Consider the following 22,514-nt stretch of genomic DNA (forward strand, 5'->3'; position numbering starts at 1 on the left):
CCAGAAGTACTTGATACTTGGCATAACAAGCTCATCTGAATCGGAAGCTCCATGATTTGAAGCCCAACCAACGTAATCAGGTGATTTTAAGAAAAATGACTGAGGAATAGACCAATGTGGGCGGCATGTGTTAATGATACTACAGAATGATGATCATCATTGCTGTGCAGGTGCCAAGGTTAACATTATTAATCATGCTCACTTTATCACAATCATCAGAAGAGACTAGAACCCAACCTGAGTAGCATAGAACCAAAGAGCAAAGAGTGACACTTGCATATTATAGGGAGTAAAATGTAGGCTGGCAAGTGTTGGAACCTTGGGGCGCACAGCACCCCGCAGTTGGGTTGGCCATTTGGGACACATGGGGAACAATATTTAGCAAAACTAGAACCCAGATTGATGCTATATGTGCAGGACATGCTTTCTAGACTAGCCAGCAATCACTTTTTATTTTCTTTTGGTTTCAGTGTTTACACAAATGATCAAGTCCTCTTTAATTCAATCGTATACCTGACTGCTTGGGATGCCTGAAGGGTCATATTTGTAAGAACTCAGGTACAACTCTATAAAAAAAGTTACCCTTTGATCATCAATGTGAAAAAATTGCAAGTACTGCAGTGGCTACAAATTCATAGATTCACTGCCAATCGCATAGCTAGTTACAATTTTAGTTGATGAAGTGAAGATAATATTTCTTACTTAAACTAACGAGATTTTCTCATCGTTTAGAGATTTAAGAAACTAGATATATAATGTGTTTAATAGTCATATGTCAAAAAAGAAATGAAATATTCGTTGTAACCCCGTAAGTCGCAATCCAAGTTTCCTCTTCACTTATCACACACCCTCTTTAAAAGAATCAAAATCTCCTCGCTACTCGGTTGCTCCCCCCATTTTAAACTCTAATCACACTTCCGCTCTCTTCGTAATCCTTCCGGGAAAGGCCACCACGTGTCAGCTAAATCCACGCGTCCGCTTCCCATTGTTCCACGTGGACTTGTAGAATAATTAGGGAAAAATTCTTAGGTGCGGATCCCCTACCACGTGACTATGGGGCAGCCCAATAAAAACACAGAAATTTATTCCAAGTTCCTATTTTGCCCCCATTTGTTTCCAACAGAATACCCAATACAGCCTTATGCTTTGTCCTTATTGGACAGTCCCACCGCCACGTGGTGCGTTCGCCCCACACAAGAACTTTTCATAATTAGGTTGATAAAATGGGAGACTGAATATAGTAAGGTAAGACTGCGTCATCGCCTCCGCGCCTAACACGTTTCTAATGGCACACGTTTCTCTCTCCTCTCCTTCTTCTTCTTGTCCTCTATTTCACCGGCGAATCTTTCTTCCTTCAGTTTATGCTTCTACTTCTTCTTCTTCTTCCTCGTCGAGCTCGGACTCAATTTCGGCGGCGCCGAAAGTCGTCGTCACCAGAGAGCGCGGCAAGAATGCCAAGCTCATCACTTCTCTGGTAAATATTATTTACTTTCTCTCTATCAAACTCAAGCATAACTGTGATTCTCTTCAATTCTTGCAATTTTGCCCTTCTCCGATTTCTGGGGTTCTACATTTGGTAATTATCTACTAGTCTACTTCGTGTATGGAGTAATGTGGCATTTTCACTGTTAGAGATTTGTCCACTAATGTACAGCTGTGTCATAAGTACCGGGTGCACTACTTACCTATCTTATCCAGTTGAGATACAGTTTTCAGTAATGAGCATAGGTCGTGTGTTAGTGTGAAATTATGACCAAAGTGATGGAATTTTATAATTTGGTTGAGTATAGGCAAAGAAGGAAATCAGCTGTTTGGAACTTCCCCTCATCCAGCACACGCCGGGGCCGGATCGGGATAGGCTTTCTACTGTATTGACTGGTCATTTTCTTCAACTTTCGGCTTTCTTTCTTGCAATGCCGTAGTTTTATGCGATCGTGTTGGATATTATTGGGGCAGTGGAGTTTTGGATGGATCATAAGATGTAAAGAAAGGAGATTCATGAGAAAAAGAAAGAAGATTTATAACATATTCAATCAAGTGGGGATATTTTCCGGCTAACTATAATGATTCTTCTTGGCAGCAGATACTGAATTTGACTGGATTATCATAACTTCCCCTGAAGCTGGTGCAGTCTTTCTGGAATCATGGAAGTAAGGATTCAACATCCTAGCTACAAATCTGTCGCGTTTTGCACTTTCAACTCCTTCTGCAACTTTAGTTTAAATTTGTTGCTTCAAAGTTTCTTTAAGGTGTACTCTTGTGCCTTTTTACTTCCTTGCTCAACTGTGTGTGAACCTTTTCTTTGCTTCAAGTTCACCTCTACACCCCAAGATATAGTATAGTCTTCGATCATGATGCATTTTGCGTCAACATATGATCTTTATTTAGGCTGTGAGGTGAAAGGTCTTTCTCTGGGAATCTTCATTTCCAATGTTCTCTGGTTGAAAACTGGGATTTTATTTAGATTGAACAATTACTCTGCAGTTTAATTAATTTCTGTGAAAATTTATGGTGTCTGGGAAAATTACAGAGAAAAGGGCCTTTTATATTCCATTCTTCCATGATCATTTTTCATTATTTGTACTTTTGAAAGAATTACAGGCTTCTTCTTTGGCTTCAGGGCTGCTGGAACTCCGAATGTTAAGGTAGGTGTTGTGGGGGCTGGTACAGCAACTGTCTTTGAGGAAGTACTGCAGTCGTCAAAGAAGTCCCTCAGTCTTGCCTTTGTGCCATCAAAAGGTAGTCATGTCATGTGTCTATATTACTCTAGGAAACCATGTTTCAGCTTTTTCTCAGATTGTAGCACAACCGCTCATGCTTCCTTCAGTCAGTCAGAAGACCAAATAGAAACATCATTACTCTTAAGACTATTTGGAAAGCACCAAATGAAAATACAACTATCCGTGCAAAGGTTTTATTGTGTTGAAGTTAGATGTTTAATGTAACCTTGATGGACTTCTGAAAATTTGGATTGCTTAGTTTGATTTCGAAACATAAAGGTTGCCCTTTGGCTACTTAATTTTGTTGGTACATTGGCCATAGCACTGCATCTGGACATTTGTCTTCCACTTCTTTCACATGGAAGTGATACAATAGACTCTAGCTGTACTAAGCAATTATTTGTTTGTTTTTTTATTTAAGATGACCCTATATTGTGGAATAACTTGTTTTACCTGTATCTTTTTTATCCAGTATTCGGTTCTAATTATTTGCCCATATTTTCTTTTTGTGAACTGTAATTTCAGCAACAGGCAAGGTTTTGGCTTCAGAGCTCCCTAAAAATCAGAAAGACAAGTGTACAGTATTATATCCTGCTTCTGCAAAAGCTGGAAATGACATTGGTAAGTGAAGTTTTAATCAATATGTTTCAAACTCACAGGAGTGCAGTCTTTGGAGTACAACAGTAGTGACAGTTCGATGAATTTTTGTAGTAGTCATAGTACAATTAGGCTTGATATAAGGGTAATGAACAATATGGCATTAAAGTATTTACAAAACCTCAGTTTGGATTAAAATGTTTTTAATGTTAGAGCTAATGATGTGTTCCATAGACAGGAGACTGCTCTGCATTTGATTTGGTAAACTGGATCTTAGTGCTTCTTAAAAGTGATATTGAATGTATTAATGGTTTAAAAAAAACGATGCTCAGGTGTCAACCATAATGCAAAATGAGAATTAAACTTCAAAAGTTCCTGTGAAGTTTCTTTTGGAATGTAATATTGTACTCATTGATCTTTAAAATGTAATCACTGTCTACATGAAACTTACATCTTAATTGTACTATTGTGATCTTACTGTCTGGACGCATCATTTTCAGTATTTATATTGTGTCTTACCATGTTCATTTGGGCATATATTTTTCAGAGGAAGGCCTGTCCAATCGTGGGTTTGAGGTCACGAGGCTAAATACGTATACCACAGTATGTATTAAGATACTCTTGTCACTCTATTTTGGAATTTATTATTCAAGCAATATGTCAAAGATGGTATGATATTGAGAGCTGTAGAACATCTGTATATTAAGTCACTATGGTTGATCCTCATGATAGTCAAAAAAATAGCAGCCATCCCTGATTTTTCTCAGTCACTGGACTGTAGTCTAATGTTATATTGGACATTGATGTGTTTGTATGAAGCCTTTTGTTAAAGGTTCCAGACTTCAATTTTACAATAACACTCTTTTGATAGTTTATGATGTAATGCAATCGACATGACTTCTAGGGACCTGTTAACCACGTAGATCAAATGGTACTGGAGCAGGCTCTCTCTGCCCCTGTTGTTGCAGTTGCTTCTCCTTCTGCAGTTCGGTAAGTATTTCCTTTGTTTTCTTTTTTCCTTCTCATATTACTTGTCTATTACTTTCTCTGAGACCCTTTCTTATTGACCCCCATAAAAAAAAAAAAATCCTTCTTCAGTTTCATTTTCTTTGGAGAGTATTGCTCAACCGTTGAGTGCTTTTTTTATTTGAATCTGTCATTCATCATCTCATCGATTGCATCTATACATTCCCGTTTTTTAACACCGTTTTGAGCACCTGCGAATGTATTGAAATCGAATACATACTTAATTTTGTCATTTTCATAACTGAGCTATCTAGGTGAAACAAAGATTTTTGTAGACATTATTATCTTATTTTTGCTTGTGTATCTTGACTGAACAGTGCTTGGGTCAATCTTATTTCCGAGTCTAAGGAATGGAACTATTCAGTTGCCTGTATTGGTGAGACAACTGCCAAGGCGGCTAAGAGATTAGGCCTGAGAAATGTTTACTATCCAGTGCAACCAGGTCTTGAAGGGTAATATTCACATTTATGACCTATTGTCCTGAAATAATCTGCGGCCGTTTTCATCACCTAATTGTTATGACTGACCAACTTTCATACTAGATCACTAAAATCTCAGTTCATGTATATACATACACACATATATCAATATAAACTGTACTGAAATTCATTTTTGAAATTGACACTACTTGTCCCTTCATTCCTCAAGGCTTTTGGTATCATTTGATCTATATGAGTAATGATAAAATATTAAATAACCGCGGTTTTATAATTCTCACGGTTTTGATTTCCTCACATCAGATGTTGTCCCTGATACTCTGAGATGCTTCTTTTCCATCGTGTAAACTTTAGCTTTTGGTATTGATAGATGGGTGGATAGCATTGTTGAAGCACTGGAAGCAAATGCCAATCTGTTGAGGTGATGTCTTCTTTCAGGTAACCTTTTTTCTTCTTCATGTTGTTACTTTCAGATTGTGTTTTTCTTTGTTTATGTTATCTGAGCAATTTTTCTGGTTTCTTCCAATGCAGGCGGACTGATGAAGAGTTAACTGGTGCACAGTAGAGAAGCATAAACTGATCCATGGCCGTCAAATTTCACAGCTTCGGCATAAACCAGATGCAAAACAAGGGCAGCCGGACAGAATGATGTGGGAATATCCGAGTCAAAATTTTTCGAATTCATTTACCAATTTAGTTGGGCTTTCATTGACATTTGTGAAGTCACTTACTGGGATCAGATTTGGGAAGAAAGCCTACTCTTATTTTGTATGTATATTATTTTTACCATGTTGATTCTCACATCAATTTCCATCCTGTTTGGCGTATTGGCCTTGTAAACTTCTTTGCTAGAAAGAAGTAAATAAATTCATCCTTTAGCTTTGTATATATAATGATTCATTAATGGAAGCTCACATTATCAGAATTATTTCTGATGCGAGTGTCTTTTACTTTTGGTGTCTGATAGAGTGATGCCGTCTATTATTTCAAAATTAGCAAAGTCAATTTTTAGGAAGGTTACAGTAATTTCTAAGACCTGAAATAGTTCCACTGTTTTTCTTATTGTTTCTTCAATATGAATCCAAGTCTATAGACGAGCTACTGTTGAAGATGAGGGTAAACTAAATGAACAAATAGTCATACTGACTTGCTAATTGGCTGGAAAGGAAGGAGGCAGCGTCCCTTGACGAAAAAATGAGATCAAGCAGTGCTCGCCGAGGTTGCTAATTATCTGGAAATGAAGGAGGAAGCGTCTTCTGAAGAAAAGATGAGATCAAAGTATGTGCTCGCCGAGGTTGGTAGGTGGGAACCAGATGGCCAGCTCCTCTTACTGTAGCAAATGTTAATCCCTTGTAGCCGGTCACATACCCTGCAACCTGTCCATAAGAGTTCCATGGCCGCCATGGCGTCTCAATCGGTAGCTTCAGCCTGTTTATGGAGAATCTAGTGGCTGTGCCCGGCACATTGGCATCCATATCTCCACTGTAGGCCGGTAGCATTCATATGATGAATAGCAGGTGTTAAATTCAATATCAGTAACATATAACATGGTATATATTTTGATCAATATGCCCAAGGCTAACTAATTAGCTAATATGGCACTGACCTGTATATCCATAAACTTATCCCACTTGCTATAAGCTGCTCCATTTCGGGTAGAATGCTTGTTGGGGCGTCTGTCCATCCTATAGTACTGGAAACACAATCAACGTACACATTCAGTACTAGGTGAATCATGCTGATTTATATATGAGTATATGTGTGTGTAATTGTGTATATGTACGTATGTATCGCATATATGTTCCCAGGTGCGTACCTGCAAAATGTCCAGTTTGTTGGTTTAACATGAAGAGCTGTTCTCACCTCAGCGAGGTTTAGATAGGCCTCCACATAATTTTCGGAGCACGGATCGAAACTATTAACCTGGTCAGAATGTAACATGCATCAAACTAAGTTTCAACACAAGCTCGTTGGTCTGTCTATGTCATTAGTACAAAGCTAGCTTTGGTACGGTGAATCAGAGGCTTACAGGAGTTTCTAAGACATTGGGTACAGATTTGTTGCACCGTAGCGAGTAGATGCCGTACATATCAATACCTCCAGTCTCGTTGGCTGATTGGTCCATATAGAACCTACACGTCTCTGATACCTTCGAGTATCCTGACGTGAAGTCGCAGTATTTGAGTATTCCGGCATGAGTATCATCGGAGTTCAAATCATGTGTCCACAAATAATAGTAACCTCCTAATGTGCCGTCCTTCTCGTGAATCCAAGGATTCCCGATCTGGACATTGAGAAAAAGCTCAAATGTAAGTAGTCCTAATTATAATTGGTTGTAACGAAGAGCCTTAGGTTAATAAGTGTTCTACTGGAGAAGAACTACTCCAAGACTCACCGCAATGCCTTTGAGATTGATCGTTGTTTGCTGTGCGGCTTTGTTCATTGAGAGAATGGTGTGAGCAAGTTGAGGTGCGTAATGACCAGCATAGCTCTCTCCAGTTATGAAGAAATCTCTACTTTTGTATTCAGGAAACCTCTCTAGCCAGTTAACAAGAAATGTGTAAGAGTCTTCCGCCGTTCTCTTGTCACCAACATTTTCGTAGTCCGATTTGTTGTTTGAATAAGAAAACCCAACTCCTGCCGGTGACTCCAAGAACAGTACATTTGCCACTATACGTACGATTAAGATCTGAATAGCTACTGAAGATTTATGGTTTATATATATTTGCTACAATACGGAAGATTAAGATCTGAAATACAAGACTAAACAAATTTTCATTAATCTCGATATTAATATAAGAAAATCAATGACTAAATATGGTACCATTGTTCCAAGCATAATCATTCCGGAATAATGTCTTTCCATCACTGTTAACTCTGAAAGGTCCCAGTTCTTCCATGGCTCCATACCCAAAAGATGAACATCCTGGACCTGTACTACAACAATGGCGTATGGAATTATGGATCATCTCATACGCTTGAAAACAACAACGACTATTTATATTTACGAAGCACAAAATAATTAGTATTACTAATATATCTAACCTCCATTTAACCATAACACTAGAGGTTTAGTTGAAGAATTTTGAGGTGATTCAACAAAGTAGTAGAACAGTGCTCTCCCAGCTACAGGATCTACGGTAACATAGCCTGCGTAGTGATCAAACTTTTCCCCGGGATTTAGACTAGGTTGTCCTGGCAAAGCATCAATCTTGTCAGCTTCCTTCATCCCATCTTGGTCTCCAAAATAAACTGAAGAAGAAACATTATGATCCCCGACATCGAAAGAACCATAGGACTGAGAATATTGAGTAGGATTAGTTCTAGCACTGCGAAATTTGATCAACTTGTTGAGATTGTCAATTTGGTTGGCGTTGCATGGTAGAATAAAGGTCAGCTGGCAGCAACAGAGGAGAAGCAAACATATAAATTTTGATAGCTTCATGAGTTTCTTCCCCTGGTACTGAGATTGCTTTCGGTACTTATTAGCATCAACTAATTAGATTGGAACCATGATTGAGACGAGATTTGTGCATTTAGATGATTTTTGCATTCATAGGCTAGCCAAAATTAAAAAGATTATTGACAACCGTATGTACGTTGAATTAATTACTGCATATATTTTCATGGAATTTACAGCTACATCAGATAGCTAATGAAATCAGTATATCGAATGCAAAATCTGAATCAAGAGATTTTTTTAAATCATGAAAGCAACTCAAAAACTACTAGTCACGACTCACGCGCGAGCTCCCGCTTACAAAGAGACTGCTGATGCCAGTCATGCCACCAGACCAACAATGGTACTTGGCTGTCAAAAATTTGTTGATATTAACCAATAGAAAATGATTAATATTTGTAGAAAGTGATTTCCATCACCTTTCTTTGTCCAACTATACAGCATATAACTACTACTGTTACAGATAGGGGATAATTAAAGAGTATTAATAGAAAATTATAACCCGCGCGATGCCTAGCGTCGCCAAAGGAATGCCATTCAAAAAAAAAATTATAACTGATGTTACTACAGTAAATCCAAAGTAATCCTATATATTGTAACAATTACACAGGAAATCAGAAACGAAATGCTAAGTTTGTGGCTTGATTCAAGTCACTGACATATTCTCTCGAACAATATAATTTCGTTATTTAAATATTTGAATGTGTAATTAGATTAGTTATAATTAATTATGAAGGAGGAAGCTTTCCCTGAAGGAAAGATGAGATCAAGGTGAGTGCTCGCTTTGGTTGATAACTAGGAACCATATGACCAGCTCCTCTTACAGTAGCAAATGTCAACCCCCCTTTGTACCCAGTAACATATCCTCCAACCTGCTTACATATATCATCAAATCATAATTAGTTAGGAAAACCTAGAAAACCCTTAGTTTTTGTTAATGACTTAGTCAACAGATCGATGAGGATATATGTCATCACATTATTCACATATACGCTTAAATCCTTAATTACCTCTTCATCTGAATGCCATGGCCTCCATGCAGCCTCAATGGGTAAGCTCAGGTTGTATAATGAGTATCTAGTTGATGTTACTGGTACTCTCCCATCAATGTCCCCACTGTCATGTATTATATCGCCCAAGTCATATAAGACTCTATATATGAATGCATTTTTATTCACATCTTAAAGAGAATATGGCCAGATCATAAAATCCTGATCAATTCAAGGACATATAGTACGTCTCACCTATATATCCATACTTTAATCCCACTTTCTAAGATATGCTTTAATGTGGGTAAGATTGACGGTGGGCTGTCTGTCCATCCAACACCTCTATCAAAGAATAGGGAGAGGGAGAGGGAGAGATTAGGGATTGAACATTAATATAAGAGAAACGAGGTGAAAATATATAAATTAAGCAAAACTTTTAGGTATTACCTGCAAGCGGACCAACTTGTGGATTTTACATGAAGAGCAGCTTGGACCTCCTTAAGATTCAGGTAGGCATCGACATAATGGTCTGAGCATGGATCAAATCCATTAACCTGCATTCATGATGACCTTCAATCACTTGATTACAGAAAAGTTATAATTAGTTTGGTTTTATCAATATGCTTAGTTTAGAGATGTTTAGTTTAGAGATCACTTACTGCAGAACCAACTGAAATGTATATGGTATCTGATGAGTATGACAGATTGCAAAGTGGAGCGTAGATGTTGAAAATATCAATATACCCAAGTTCATTACTCGCTTGAATTTGATATTTTGTACACTTGCTGTTGTTCGAGAGATTATCAGATACAAAGTCACAATATTTGTGTATACCTGCATAGGTTTCATCAGAGTTCAAAGCATGTGTCCACATATATTCATAAAAGCCCATATCACCATGATTATCATCGATCCAAGCATTTCCAATCTGCACATTGTTTGCAAAATAAGTGGCATATATACCTGCATATAGGTATGTAGTACTTGTGCATTAATATTTGTCAGCTCAGTTAGCTCACCGCAATGCCTTTGAGATTGATTTTTGTTTGGTTTGTGACATTGTTCTTTGTCACTATTGTGTAAGCAAGTTGAGGTACATAGTGACCGGCATAGCTTTCTCCGGCAATGAAAAAATCCCTGGTTTTGTATTTGGGAAATCTCTCTAGCCAGTTCAAAAGAAAAGTGTAAGAATCCAGTGCCGTTCTCTTGTCTCCCACATTTTTGTAGTCCGACTTTGTGTTTGAGTATGAAAATCCCACTCCTGCTGGGGACTCCAAAAACAGTATATTTGCCACTGCATCCCCCAAACGCAAACAGCAAAAAAAATTTTTTCATAATTATTAGTCTAAAATACTCTCATGAATTCATGATAATCAATTATTGTTTACCATTGTTCCATGCGAACTCATTTGGATACAGTGTCTTCCCATCACTGTTGACTCTAAAAGGTCCCAGTTCTTGCATGGCTCCATATCCAAATGATGAGCATCCTGGTCCTGCAACGATAATTAGATTTGAATTAATCAAGTACTCGACTGAGACAAAGTAATTAGTTTGAAATTGTTGAATTGCAGATCAATAGGATCAAAATCAAGCTATATTAAAACGCTTTCCACGGGAGCCAATTTCTAGGATGCTGCAGATGAAATAGCTAGTATTGCGCACTAACTGGAAAGTGGGATTAATGGAGGCTGAAACACATATAATGGCTGAAAACACATATAACGCCTTTATTAGTGGTGGACCTTAACTCTTTTTTACTCCATGATGTAGCATAATTAAAGCAACCAATAATAGTTTGTAGGGATTCAGGGATGTATTTATATTCTATGACTAATTTTGTTGTCCCTTGGTTTTTATTTGTTATTTGTTAATATCCCTTGGAGGCTTAGACGTAGCATGGTATACATGGTATGTACGTATAGGAAATGTATGCACTAATTTATAGAAAATGTATGTACGTATGTAATAAGAAATACCTCCATTTAACCAAAGCAGCAGAGGTTTGGTTGAAGAATTATGGGTTGACTCTACAAAGTAGTAGAACAATTCTCTCCCAGCTTTCGGATCCACTGGAACATAGCCTGCATATTGCTTAAAACCCAGGCTTTCTCCAGGTTGTCCTGGCAAAGCATCAATCTCATCAGCTCCCATCAAACCAGCTTGGGATCCAACATAAACAGGAACAGAATAGTCATCTGCTAAGACGTCGTTTTCCCAAGACAATTCAGCATGAGGAGAACTTCCAGATTTGCGAGACTTGATCAGCTTGTTGAGGCTGTCGATTTGGTTGGCGTTGCATGATAGCATTTCGCAGATAGAGATGAGCAGAAGACTTGTATACACTGAGAGCTTCATCATCTCTTGTTGTTTCAAGAGCTTTTTAATTGCTTGTATTTATTGAGCCGAAGTGCTCGAGTATTTGTACAGTGAAAATTAAGAGCCTTTTAGATGTAGTATTTGAGTTGGTATACCATTTGCACTTAATATGGACATAGCCCATAGGAGTGGGTTTGGTTGATGTGATTTGGTACAAAAATTATCGGGGCTTATCGGGGCTATAACATTGAGCATCAATAAATTGGGCTTCGTACTTACCCATACATTGCAGCCCAATTAACCTGCTCTGCTCTAAATCTCTCAAATGGTGAAATATATATGAATGCAATTCATTCCACACCTCGTTCTTGTTGGACAAACGATTATGACTACATTACTAAAGCGTTGAAAACAATTGATATGAGCCAACGCGAGTTAAATGCCAAGAGAGAAATTGTTGCCATCCTGATCCAGTAGAAGCAACATGAACCATTTCCCGGTAGGAGCTCTACGCCAAAACACAAAAAAGATAAACATATAAGAGTTAGCTGATGAAGATCGAAACTGACTGGTCCATGACCTACCAGTTTGGCAATTTCTATTTCTCTCATTGGTTTACATGCATCTCTCTCTCTCTCAAATTTTGGATCTTTCCACATCTGTAATCCACCACCATCTGTAGGTCTGTAGTATATAACCATGCATGCTCTGTTTAGTCAAGAGACACAAAGTCCACACATGCAGTACGTCATTGCAAATACGTACTAAGTAGTGCCAAAATGGTGGGCTGGCAAAGTTTTTGTCATGAGTGTTGAGAATAAATATCTCATGTTAGGAATTGAAACCTAATATGTGGGTTAATAAGGGTTTGGATCACTCCATCTATTGTTAATTAGTTTTAAACGTGAATCTTAGATCACTTTATCATGGTATCAGAGCGAGTTACACACGTCCACGTGTGAAGTCCAAATAGTAACACGACTCCACGTCACCCAAAATATTTTGTCCACGTATATAACTTGAAAATTCGCCACACGTGCGGGGGCGTGTTGAAAATATACATTCCACATTAGGAGTTAGAACCTAACATGTGAGTTTATAAGAATTTGGGTCAATTCATCAATTGCTAATTGAGTTTGGATGTGAACTCTAAACTATTTGATTAGAGAGAAAAATTCACCAACGATCCCTAAACTCTTGTGACATGGTCAGTTTGATCTCTGACCTTTAAAATTGATCAAAATGATCCCTCAACTCTTGTTTTGCTATCAACTAGATCCATCCAACCAAATTATGTTATTGTTTCGTTAATTTCATAACGTGGATCATGTGTGGGTCCCTATAAAATGGGCAATTGACGTTTGTAACCCTTAGTCTCGATCGAAATCAACTTCCCGCCAAATTTAAAGTTGACAAAACGAGTTCAGAATTGAGAAAATGAGGACATGATTAGGAGAGATATTGAGTAGAAACAAGTTTAGGCCTTCATTTTCAATAATATGTCGCATTTGTTCCTTTTTGTGGAGGCCCACGCATGATCCATGTCATAAAAATAAAAAAAACAGTGACGAAATTTGATTGGATGGATCTAGTTGATAGCAAAACAGGAGTTGAGAGATCATTTTGATCAATTTTAAAGGTCCAGGATCAAATTGACTATGTCACAAGAATTCATACACCATAAGTGAATTTTTCTCTTTATTAGAAATTGATATAGATCTATGAACAGTATCAGACATGATTATATATTTTCCCCAGTAGTGAATCTCTCACTTTATTTTCATGGCACTACGAGTTTCCTTTTCGACGCACAAATGAAAAGCACAAGCTTCTCTTAAATCCTAAGAGCCTTGCAACTCAATAATGGAGATTTGTTGGTGTCATTTCGGCTCCTCTCTCAGCTATAGACAGTGGACCCTTTCGTTCCAAACATCAATTGACCTTAAACGAAAAATAAGGATGAAGAGCAGAAGAGGTACCCAGCCCCAGCCCCAGGCCAAAGTATACCTAGCTAGCTTTGCTGTGGTGGACCAAAAACAGAGACTTTTAAGCATGGAAATAGCAGCTTCTGTTTCTATCTTTTATCACAAATTAAAGTGCAGGATCAATTATTATCCAGTTCTATTTTGGCCCGACTAGCATCATATATACTAAATTATAATTAAGGATATGCATCCTGAAACCTATGCCTTAGATAATAGGACTGGGTATATATCGGTTCGGTTTTTGGTCTAAATTGAAATTGAATTATTTTAATCGGTTTTCTAGAAATTCAAACTATTTATCGAATCGAATTAATTTGAATTGAAATAATCGGTTTAACCGAAATTCAGTTCGGTTTCGATTCACACCTCATATGTAAATTTTTTTAATTTTTCAAGAGGTGAGACTCGAACTCCTACTTAAAGATGATGTCACAAATCACTACATCACACGCATTTCTCATTAATAACTATATAAAGATTATATTTTTATCATTTTGATAGATATTTTCAATAAAACATCAAAATGTCAATGTTGGAATTTAAACTCCTGACCTATAGTATAACAATCATGCGCTCTATCAACTGCAGTAGTTATGTTTTATTATTTGTTGTACTAATACCTATTATTTATTATTTTTTAGATCATTAAATTAAATTCGGTCAGTTCGGTTTTGAATCAGTTGGTTTGATCACGTAAATCATTTTCAAACCGTTTAAACCAGTTTCGGTTCGGTTTTTTTTATTTTTTAAACTACATCTCTTCAGTTCGGTTATCCGAACCATATTTTCAGTTCAGTTCGGTCGATTTTACTTGTTTAATTCGGTTTATGCCCACCCCTATTTAATAATGTCATCAATTATCTGAAAATTAAGACGGTAGGTGTGTAGGACCTTAAGTTTTTAGATACACTGAAGTCTACATTATGAATTGGACCAACATTCTAGGACTATATCTAAATCCATGGCTCCATATATATGCCATGCCAAGTATACATTCACTAAATTTCCCCAACAATCATTTCCTGAATAATGGTACGTATATATGCAGATATGCTGCTCGATCTTCACTGAAATTCCCTTTCTACTAGCTATATATCGATCAATAATAAATTTCAAATAAATACTCACTAAGTAGGAGAAAAAAAAAAGGATGCATGACAATGCAAGTCGATATCAAATTGCAGCTGGCCAGAAGTATATTAAGGATGGAAGTAACTGGGCTCTTAAAACTGTTACACAGCTTAAGACCTTAAGTCATCATAATCAAAGGTTAAATCTTAAATAGTAACTTTCATATATAACTGCCGGAAAACTACAGGTATAACCGTATAAGCTTTATTCCGATGTGAAAGAAAGAACAGGCATTAAAATAATAAGCAAGATAAAAGGAAAATTGCAGAGATCTGGATCGACAAGCCAAAAATGAAATGATTCCAGTGGTATGATGACCCTCAACTTCATATCATCATATCAAAGTCCCCATAATGAAAAGCTTAGTTGCAAAGTCCTTCGATAAAATGAGTACTTTATAGATTAGACATGGCTGAGCAGATCAGCTTTGTTACTTTGCAAGAACAGCCTCGTGGATTATAGAAGAGGCCTCATTTCACAGGGCCACCGCCACCACTCCCAATTACCATCAAGATCAATATGTGTACTATTTTGGCATATGTTTGCTGATTATGACTTTCCCTTTTCACTCACTCTAACAAATTAGACTAATGCATCGTGTCCATTATGAAATGGGTGTTGCTAAATGTACCTAGTAAATTTAAATTTTTTATGGTACCTCAGCATGAATATTTTTTCCTTAGATTTCCAACTGTAACCCTATTTCTATTTTCTTTTTCTAAGAACCTATTATTTCCTCACTTTCTCTTCCTTGAAACTGTGCATCATCAGATATTCAAATTATGTGTGCTGATCGACCTCACTAATTTGTTAATACTTGAATTGTTGAAAGTCTCCAACTAAGGGTTGCTTTCTCTGCTCTAAACACCCGTGTTGCATTCTGAGATAGTTTCAACAATTTATCAAACTTCAAATGGTCTTGGAGATTCTTATTATTTGAGTACTGACTTATGATGAATAAATTCATGTTGAGAGGAAAATAGATGATGAGAGGAATGACAATTGAAGCAAGTATAGCAAAACAATTGCAGAAAGGAAGTCTCTATAAACTAGACAACGTAGGATCTGGGAATTGTAGTAAGCTTTAATTAATCAACATATATACACCCATCTAATCCAATTATGTACAATTTGGCTATTATATATGGATCAATGATCAAATGGAGAATTGAACCGATTCTTTGCAAACTGAAGCGGGATTGAACTGGAAGCGCTGCTGGGTACAATTGCAACTGGGGGTAAAGTATGACATAAATGATTATTTTTAATTTGTTGGGTATATTTAGAAATTGACCGGGTACATTTAGACGTACCTTTATGAAATAGCAATAATCATTTTTTACCTCGTGAATTAGATCATCACGATATTGAAACTTAATTATGCCAGAGAGAACGGTCGGTTGAGACATAGGCTAGCTTGGGGTATATATTAAGCAACTGTTTGATATGTTGTATGTGTCTGATCCATTCCTACGATTATATATTTTGGCCACTTAGTAAGCAGGCAAAATTCTAATGCCCGGGCAATTAGTTGTCATATATTTACCTCCATGCCCAGTTTTGTTTATTTATGGTTGGTCAAACATATTAGTTAGTATATATATAAGATCGAACTAACGTGCATGGAATTAGAATAAGATCGAGGGGATCGGAGCTAGCAAAACTAGTTATACGTACACAGCCTGATCGTACGTATTCAGTCATTTTGAACATTTTCAGCTATTCATGGATTGTGAAATGCATGCCTCAACATCATCAACTGAAAATTGCAATGTTTTGACTATACCATATATGGTTGCATCACACTTCAAACATGTCGATCGAGATATATGATTCAATTATTGAGACATTGATGCCTTGATAAAGACTGTATACCGCGAATTAATGAGATGCATGTTAATTATACATCTTGACAATTCTTATATGTGATTAGTGTTTGTTGACATTCATGTCAGGATATTTATTGCTGTACATGTTTAATTTTAGTTCACACATGCACAGAGCTAGCCTATGGTATGTATTATCTAATTTATAAGTATGTAATCACTTAATGTGGCTTACTTATTTGTATATGTTTGTTATCATGAGAGATATAGAATATTTCGAGCAGCTTGTTGCAATAAGACTATAGAGAAGAAAATAATACAAGAAAAGAATCTTGAGATATCTGAAAGACTTGATAATTTTGTAATCAGGAAGGCTGGTTAGTATCAAATCAGACTTTTAATCCACATCTACTTCCATCTAAAAAGGAAAAGCTCTCCCTTGATCATATATTGCAATCACAGACTTCTGATGGTAATTGTATGTAATTTAATATAGTAAGTATAAATGCTATTATATAGTTTCTATTTCCTACAAGCTGATGTCTTATAAGAAAAGAACGAAATGACCCCTCCATACTTCTAGCTGTGGCGAAGCACATTGCCACACTGTTGTATTCACTAAGGGCAACGCAGTAAGGTCGCTTCACAAGTTTGAAATCAATAACTAATTGATTAGTTGATTATTACAAAAAAAATCTGATTAATTAAGCATGAAAATAGGTCTCATCCTCTTGCCATGTTGTGCTTGGAAGTCATTCTCACGTGGTTGTGGGTGCCGTGTCCATATCTCATTGTTTTGTTATTCTCTTCAATTGGTGTTGGACCATTTAGTTTTCATTTCACCTCTTTCTTAGAATTAGTTATGCCATTTTGAGTGAGCACATATATATATATGTATATATATTTGTGTGTCATTTTTCCATATCCTATACATTTGTTTACTTCCATCCAATATATCAAATCATGGAAGCTAGCTAGCTTTCCCACTCAAGCACCCATTGATCCAATATTCATGTTAACAAAACATTAAGCTATGAACTAAGCATGAACTTTGAATCCAAAATAAGATATTGCATATTCTAAAAACGAAACATATATATATATATATAGCAAGATCCAAAATGGTCTGAGAGAAAAAAGAAACAAGAACCAAATCATGAAGGGTATATGAATTTCAGAGTCTAAGAAATGCCTCATATATAATATTCATCTTCATAATCTGAAACACATTTAACTTAGTTGGCAAACATGTGATTTAGGCAGCCTTTGCCTTCTAAAATCTAAATAAACAAACACCCCCCACAACCCATATTTAATGTTCCACCTCATACTTGTCACTTGGACCTCCATGCATATAGTTTCCTCTGAACCAGCTGGCTACAAATATAAATCTCAAATCTTGCCTCAGTCAACATCATCTCCATCTTTGATAAAATACCAACATATATACAAAGTTAGAACCCTTCAATATTTCTTGGGATTTCTTAGGTAATGCAATTTATGTCATCCTCCTCTATTTATTTCCTCATTCAATTCTGATATTCCATGTAACAAACCAGGGGCATTCTCGGAAAGGCAGCCGAGTCGGTGGTGCCGTGGTGCTGTATTCGTAGATTGAAGAGGGCTTAAAAGAGAAAGGTCGTTGGGTTGATGATGACGCAAAGAGAGGCAAGTTACACCACCCTGTATGTGTCTCTGTTCATCTAGCTTTTCACCTTTCACTGAGTTTATATACCATCTCTGTCTCTCTGCCTCTTAAAAAAAAAACGATGGTGTGGTGAAGCTTCAGAACTGAGTTTGCAGAAACCATTGAATTGCTATTGTAAATTAAGGTAGGACGTGCATTTCTCCCAAGTTGTGTTATTGTTCCCAAGGCAATCCAGCTCAAATCCCGAGCGTTTTGTTACAGGGGTTTTGGTGCTTTTATACATTTTAACTTCACCATGAACGAGGAAGCCATGGATTGGAGGGTGATTACTGTTTGGTAGCATTGAAGTTCGCTCTCTTAAGAAATGAGCTTTGCTCTGTGAAAAGGGTCTGATTCTGAGTTTCTCTGATCTTTATTTATGGCAATTCATCGCTGCGTCTCAGTTGAATTTGACAGTGATGAAGTTATTGAATCTGTTTGATCAGTGTGTTGCTTGCAGAGATTAAGACAAGGCTGGAAAAATGAATACAAGAGTCAGTACAAAGCTGCAGTCCATGAAAGCTCCAACCAAGAAGAATGAGAAAGTAATTTGCTTTCCCAGTTTATTTTATTATACTTCGTTTCTGGAAATGATTTCACACTGTTGGAGGAGCCTAAATTGCTCTGATTTGAACTTGCTTTCACTGTTATTTTCACCCTAAAATTTGGCTTTGAATCCATGAGGAGCCTCCAGATAGTGTTCAAGTCTCTTAGAATTCTTATTAGGTTGACATCTTTGGTAGAATTCCGTGATGGGTCTTCTGCTTTAGACTGAGTCATTGCTTTGTCTTCATCATTTTTCTAAATTCTAATTAACTGTGTCTGTCCTCTGCCTCAGAAAATTTTCTGGGGAAAGTTGATTGCTGTCTTTCCCAATTCTTCTTTGACTCTCCTGATTATGAGAGTGGTTTTCAACGCAAGAGTATAGAGAAGTTAGCTTCTTTGAATAAATTTCATTAAGGATTGTTCATTTATGTGAGCCTTTTCTGTTAGTTCTTTCTTTTTCTTATTGTTTGTTCTGTTTTTCCTTTCCTTTTATTAAAGGATATCAAGGTAGAAGAAATGCAAGGGAGTAAAGAAAGGAATACTACAAATGCAATCAGCCTTGGAAGAGCTTCAAGAAGAGAGAAAAAATTGGCTCTACAACAAGATGTGTGTAAATTCTTTTCGTTTTCAAGTTTTGTAATTGCAGATACTATTTCAATATGATTATTGAGTTCTTCAGAATTGTAATGTGTAGGTTGATAAGCTAAAGAAGAAGCTTAGACATGAAGAGAATGTACACAGAGCTTTGCAGAGGGCATTCGATAGACCCCTGGGAGCCCTACCTCGTCTACCACCTTATCTGCCTTCTAATGTAAGTATTTTACTGCTCTCCTAGACTCCTCTATTGCTCTATCATTGTGTTCTTGCATCATTTTTTAATTTTTAACTACTTGAAAATCATAGGGAGAAAGTATTTTAAAGTATTGAGCTTAAAGGAGTGACAATTTCGAATTTGTAGACATTAGAGCTTCTTGCTGAGGTTGCTGTTTTGGAAGAGGAAGTTGTTCGTCTTGAGGAACAAGTCGTGCATTTTAGGAAGGACTTATATGAGGAAGCTGTCAACATATCAACCTCCAAGAGGTGCTTAGAATACTCAGCTGAATTATGTGATTCACACCGTAAAAAGAATCCAAAATTTCAAGGTCAAAGAGTGGACAATAATACCGTGGTGAAGCATTTGCCATGCCCTTCTGGTAAGCTATGGTTTGATCCTTCTGGTTAACTGTAAATCATGCCCCTTTTCTAGTGTTCATTTTCTTTTCTTTTCTTTTATTTTTCAAAAAAAGAGGAAGCAGGACATGAGGATGTTGATGTTTTTTGTTGTCAATGTAGATGATAAGCAGGGGAAAGAGAATCAATCATCTAACCCTTCTATGAAGAACAACAAGAAATCCTTGATCCATAGCAATGTGCAAGTTAGGACACCAGTGAAGAGACCCCCAGTTGATCCCAAAATAGCACAGAAGCGTTTAGATTCTCCAAAACTACAGGTACATAACACACTTCAAAGTTCAAACCAATTTTTATGAAGTTACTCGAGTTTGTATGCAAGTGCAATTGACATAGTTTCCTTTATTCTTCAGTTAGAGGTTAAACTACCAGAAGAAGCGAGTGCAGAAGTAAGACTTCCTAGTATTCCAGAAAAAAAGCTATCTGTAGATGACACCCCAAACAGAATATCTGAAAATATTCTGAAGTGCTTATCAAGCATTCTCATGAGAATGAGTATAGCAAAGGGAACTACAGAAAGCCAGCCTTCCTTTTCAAGTTTAGGAGTTCAAGAAAGCAATGAAAGACCAGAAATCTGGGATCCTTATGGTATCTATTCTGAATTTGGAAAGAGAGATATTGGTCCATATAAGCAATTATATGCAGTTGAAGCCCATTCCATAAATCTTAATCGAACAGCAAGCTCTTTGTTCGTGCTCCGAAGACTGAAGTAAGTTTTCTGTTCAGAGTTGCATGATATGCTATAAATCTAGGAGTTCAACTAATTTTCTCCTCTTGGCTGGTTTCTCAGATTACTGTTCGGAAAACTTGCGTCCGTAAATTTGAAAAGCCTCAGTCATCAAGAAAAGCTTGCCTTTTGGATCAATATCTACAATTCCTGTATGATGAATGTATGTATGGAATCTTTGCAAACTTAATGATTCTTTTATATGTGGAAACTACAGCCATTAAAAGAAATTCTTATGTGACAATTTAAATTTCTTTTATGGCACTAGCAATATAGTCTGCAGTTGTTTTTTGTTTTTCGATGCATTTTCTTTGCTATTGTTATGATTCTTTTTCAATGTGCTCTACTCCAATGCTTCAGGCTTTCCTAGAACACGGAATACCAGAAAGGCCTGAAATAATTGTCACGTTGATGCAGAAGGTATTGAATATTAAATATTCTAATGTCCTACTATCCTATTATATTTACAACTAAAGTTGAATTTCTACATACCTACATTGCAAATAGTTGATCCTTTTCATCACTGATTGATGTACTTGACTTTCAGGCAACTATAAATGTTGGAGGACACTTGCTCAGTGCAATAACTATAGAGCATTTTATCTTGAGACTTCCATATCACTCAAAATATGTAAGTAGTACCAGTGTCCACTCCAGAACTCTACTGATATACACAGATTTTTTTTTTCTGTTCTCTTATCCTTACCTGTACTTCTGACCAGACCTTCTCCAAGGGTGCAAAGAATGATGAGAAGACAGCAAGAAGTATTTTCGCACTGGAATTATCTGAACCGCTGGTAACATTTGCTCTATCATGTGGAAGCTGGTCCTCCCCTGCTGTAAGTTGTACATGCATGGACCATCTAATAATGGGACTGCAATGAGTTATTGACATTAACAATAATATCTGATCTATGCAAATGTAGGTAAGAGTTTACACAGCATCCCAAGTTGAGAATGAACTAGAGGTGGCAAAAAGAGAGTATTTGCAGGCGGCAGTTGGAATTTCATCGAATAAGTTTGCAATCCCAAAGCTTTTGGATTGGTACCTTCCTGATTTTGCAAAGGATTTAGAGTCATTGCTGGATTGGATCTGCCTTCAGTTACCTAGTGAACTAGGAAAAGAAGCGATCAAGTTTCTTGAAGGAGCCAAAACTGATCCTCATTCACAGTTTGTCCAAATCATGCCCTATGAATTCAGCTTTAGGTATCTTCTACACACATGAATCTGAATGCATGATGTGAAGGGTGTTGGGGTTAATTACCGATTTGTACAGAGCTATAGATATATAAATATATCGAAATTACATGTATAATATGTGGTTATATCTGCTCCTTTTTTTTTTCTTTACCTGTAAGTAATGATGAGATGAATGCATTTTTGGGATTTCACAATGTATACACATTACACGTTTCTTGAGTCGGAAGTTTCAGTTTTCTGACCAATGCATAATGAGAGGTGAAACTTGTTTCGCAAACAACAGCAGACCGACACCGTCAAAAATAGGACCTTCCGAGCACATTAAGAGAGAGAGAGAGAGAGATCGGAAAGAGACACCAGAATGCAGAACTGTAAAAATAAATGGATTAAGTAACAATGCAGCTAGTTAAGAATGCAGAACAGTAAATGCTAAAGGGACTTTCATCAATTAGAAGCTAGGAACAGTTTCCAGTTTGTCTTGAGTTGTTAAAGTGGAGCAGTAGTTATGATCTGCAGCAGAAGAATCTAAAGATTGGCTTGCATGCTTGAGGAAAAATCTGATTAGAAACAAGTTGGAGTGGTCCTAAAGGGCATGTTATGATATGGTCCAATCTATGAGCCACATCGAAACA

At 36.9% G+C, this 22,514-nt stretch overlaps 3 protein-coding genes across 5 annotated transcripts; 2 read left to right on the plus strand and 1 right to left on the minus strand.

The window, feature by feature from the left end:
- Positions 1–1,285: 1,285 nt before the first annotated feature.
- LOC126781936 (uroporphyrinogen-III synthase, chloroplastic) lies at positions 1,286–5,705 on the plus strand. Its single transcript, XM_050507060.1, has 10 exons — positions 1,286–1,474; positions 1,791–1,878; positions 2,084–2,150; positions 2,621–2,739; positions 3,246–3,341; positions 3,865–3,920; positions 4,222–4,307; positions 4,661–4,795; positions 5,151–5,218; positions 5,312–5,705. Exons 1-9 carry the CDS (start codon positions 1,286–1,288, stop codon positions 5,203–5,205), a joined length of 891 nt encoding a protein of 296 aa, XP_050363017.1. The 3' UTR covers positions 5,206–5,218; positions 5,312–5,705.
- Positions 5,706–5,960: 255 nt separating this feature from the next.
- LOC126784287 (uncharacterized) lies at positions 5,961–11,625 on the minus strand. The gene is given in 15 exon segments (XM_050509760.1): positions 5,961–6,262; positions 6,387–6,473; positions 6,597–6,703; positions 6,792–7,064; positions 7,176–7,450; positions 7,605–7,712; positions 7,826–8,275; positions 8,971–9,112; positions 9,251–9,356; positions 9,485–9,571; positions 9,677–9,783; positions 9,889–10,158; positions 10,250–10,524; positions 10,619–10,726; positions 11,210–11,625. Coding segments are annotated over 15 exon segments (3,036 nt in total). The 5' UTR covers positions 11,592–11,625; the 3' UTR covers positions 5,961–6,003.
- Positions 11,626–18,086: 6,461 nt separating this feature from the next.
- Positions 18,087–21,997, plus strand: LOC126783079 (uncharacterized). 3 transcript variants are annotated; one of them, XM_050508469.1, is made up of 14 exons: positions 18,087–18,176; positions 18,281–18,323; positions 18,401–18,526; positions 18,625–18,723; positions 19,223–19,330; positions 19,419–19,535; positions 19,683–19,917; positions 20,057–20,214; positions 20,308–20,663; positions 20,745–20,844; positions 21,042–21,101; positions 21,229–21,312; positions 21,404–21,520; positions 21,608–21,997. In XM_050508469.1, exons 4-14 carry the CDS (start codon positions 18,661–18,663, stop codon positions 21,905–21,907), a joined length of 1,698 nt encoding a protein of 565 aa, XP_050364426.1. In that variant the 5' UTR covers positions 18,087–18,176; positions 18,281–18,323; positions 18,401–18,526; positions 18,625–18,660; the 3' UTR covers positions 21,908–21,997. The 3 variants fall into 3 exon arrangements, with proteins under 3 accessions (XP_050364426.1, XP_050364428.1, XP_050364427.1); XM_050508471.1 differs by having other exon boundaries at positions 18,092–18,176; positions 18,639–18,723; XM_050508470.1 differs by lacking the exon at positions 18,087–18,176 and having other exon boundaries at positions 18,185–18,323.
- Positions 21,998–22,514: the final 517 nt, after the last annotated feature.

Source organism: Argentina anserina, chromosome 2 (genome assembly GCF_933775445.1).
Source record: "Argentina anserina chromosome 2, drPotAnse1.1, whole genome shotgun sequence".
Lineage (NCBI taxonomy): Eukaryota > Viridiplantae > Streptophyta > Magnoliopsida > Rosales > Rosaceae > Argentina > Argentina anserina.

Coding starts and splice junctions, on each gene's coding strand:
- LOC126783079 (XM_050508469.1), top strand. CDS start 18,661: ATGAATACAAGAGTCAGTACAAAGCTGCAGTCCATGAAAGCTCCAACC. Junction 20,664..20,744: donor TTCGTGCTCCGAAGACTGAA/GTAAGTTTTCTG, acceptor CTGGTTTCTCAG/ATTACTGTTCGGAAAACTTG. Junction 20,845..21,041: donor ACAATTCCTGTATGATGAAT/GTATGTATGGAA, acceptor CCAATGCTTCAG/GCTTTCCTAGAACACGGAAT.
- LOC126781936 (XM_050507060.1), top strand. CDS start 1,286: ATGGCACACGTTTCTCTCTCCTCTCCTTCTTCTTCTTGTCCTCTATTT. Junction 3,921..4,221: donor GGCTAAATACGTATACCACA/GTATGTATTAAG, acceptor CATGACTTCTAG/GGACCTGTTAACCACGTAGA. Junction 4,308..4,660: donor GCTTCTCCTTCTGCAGTTCG/GTAAGTATTTCC, acceptor TTGACTGAACAG/TGCTTGGGTCAATCTTATTT.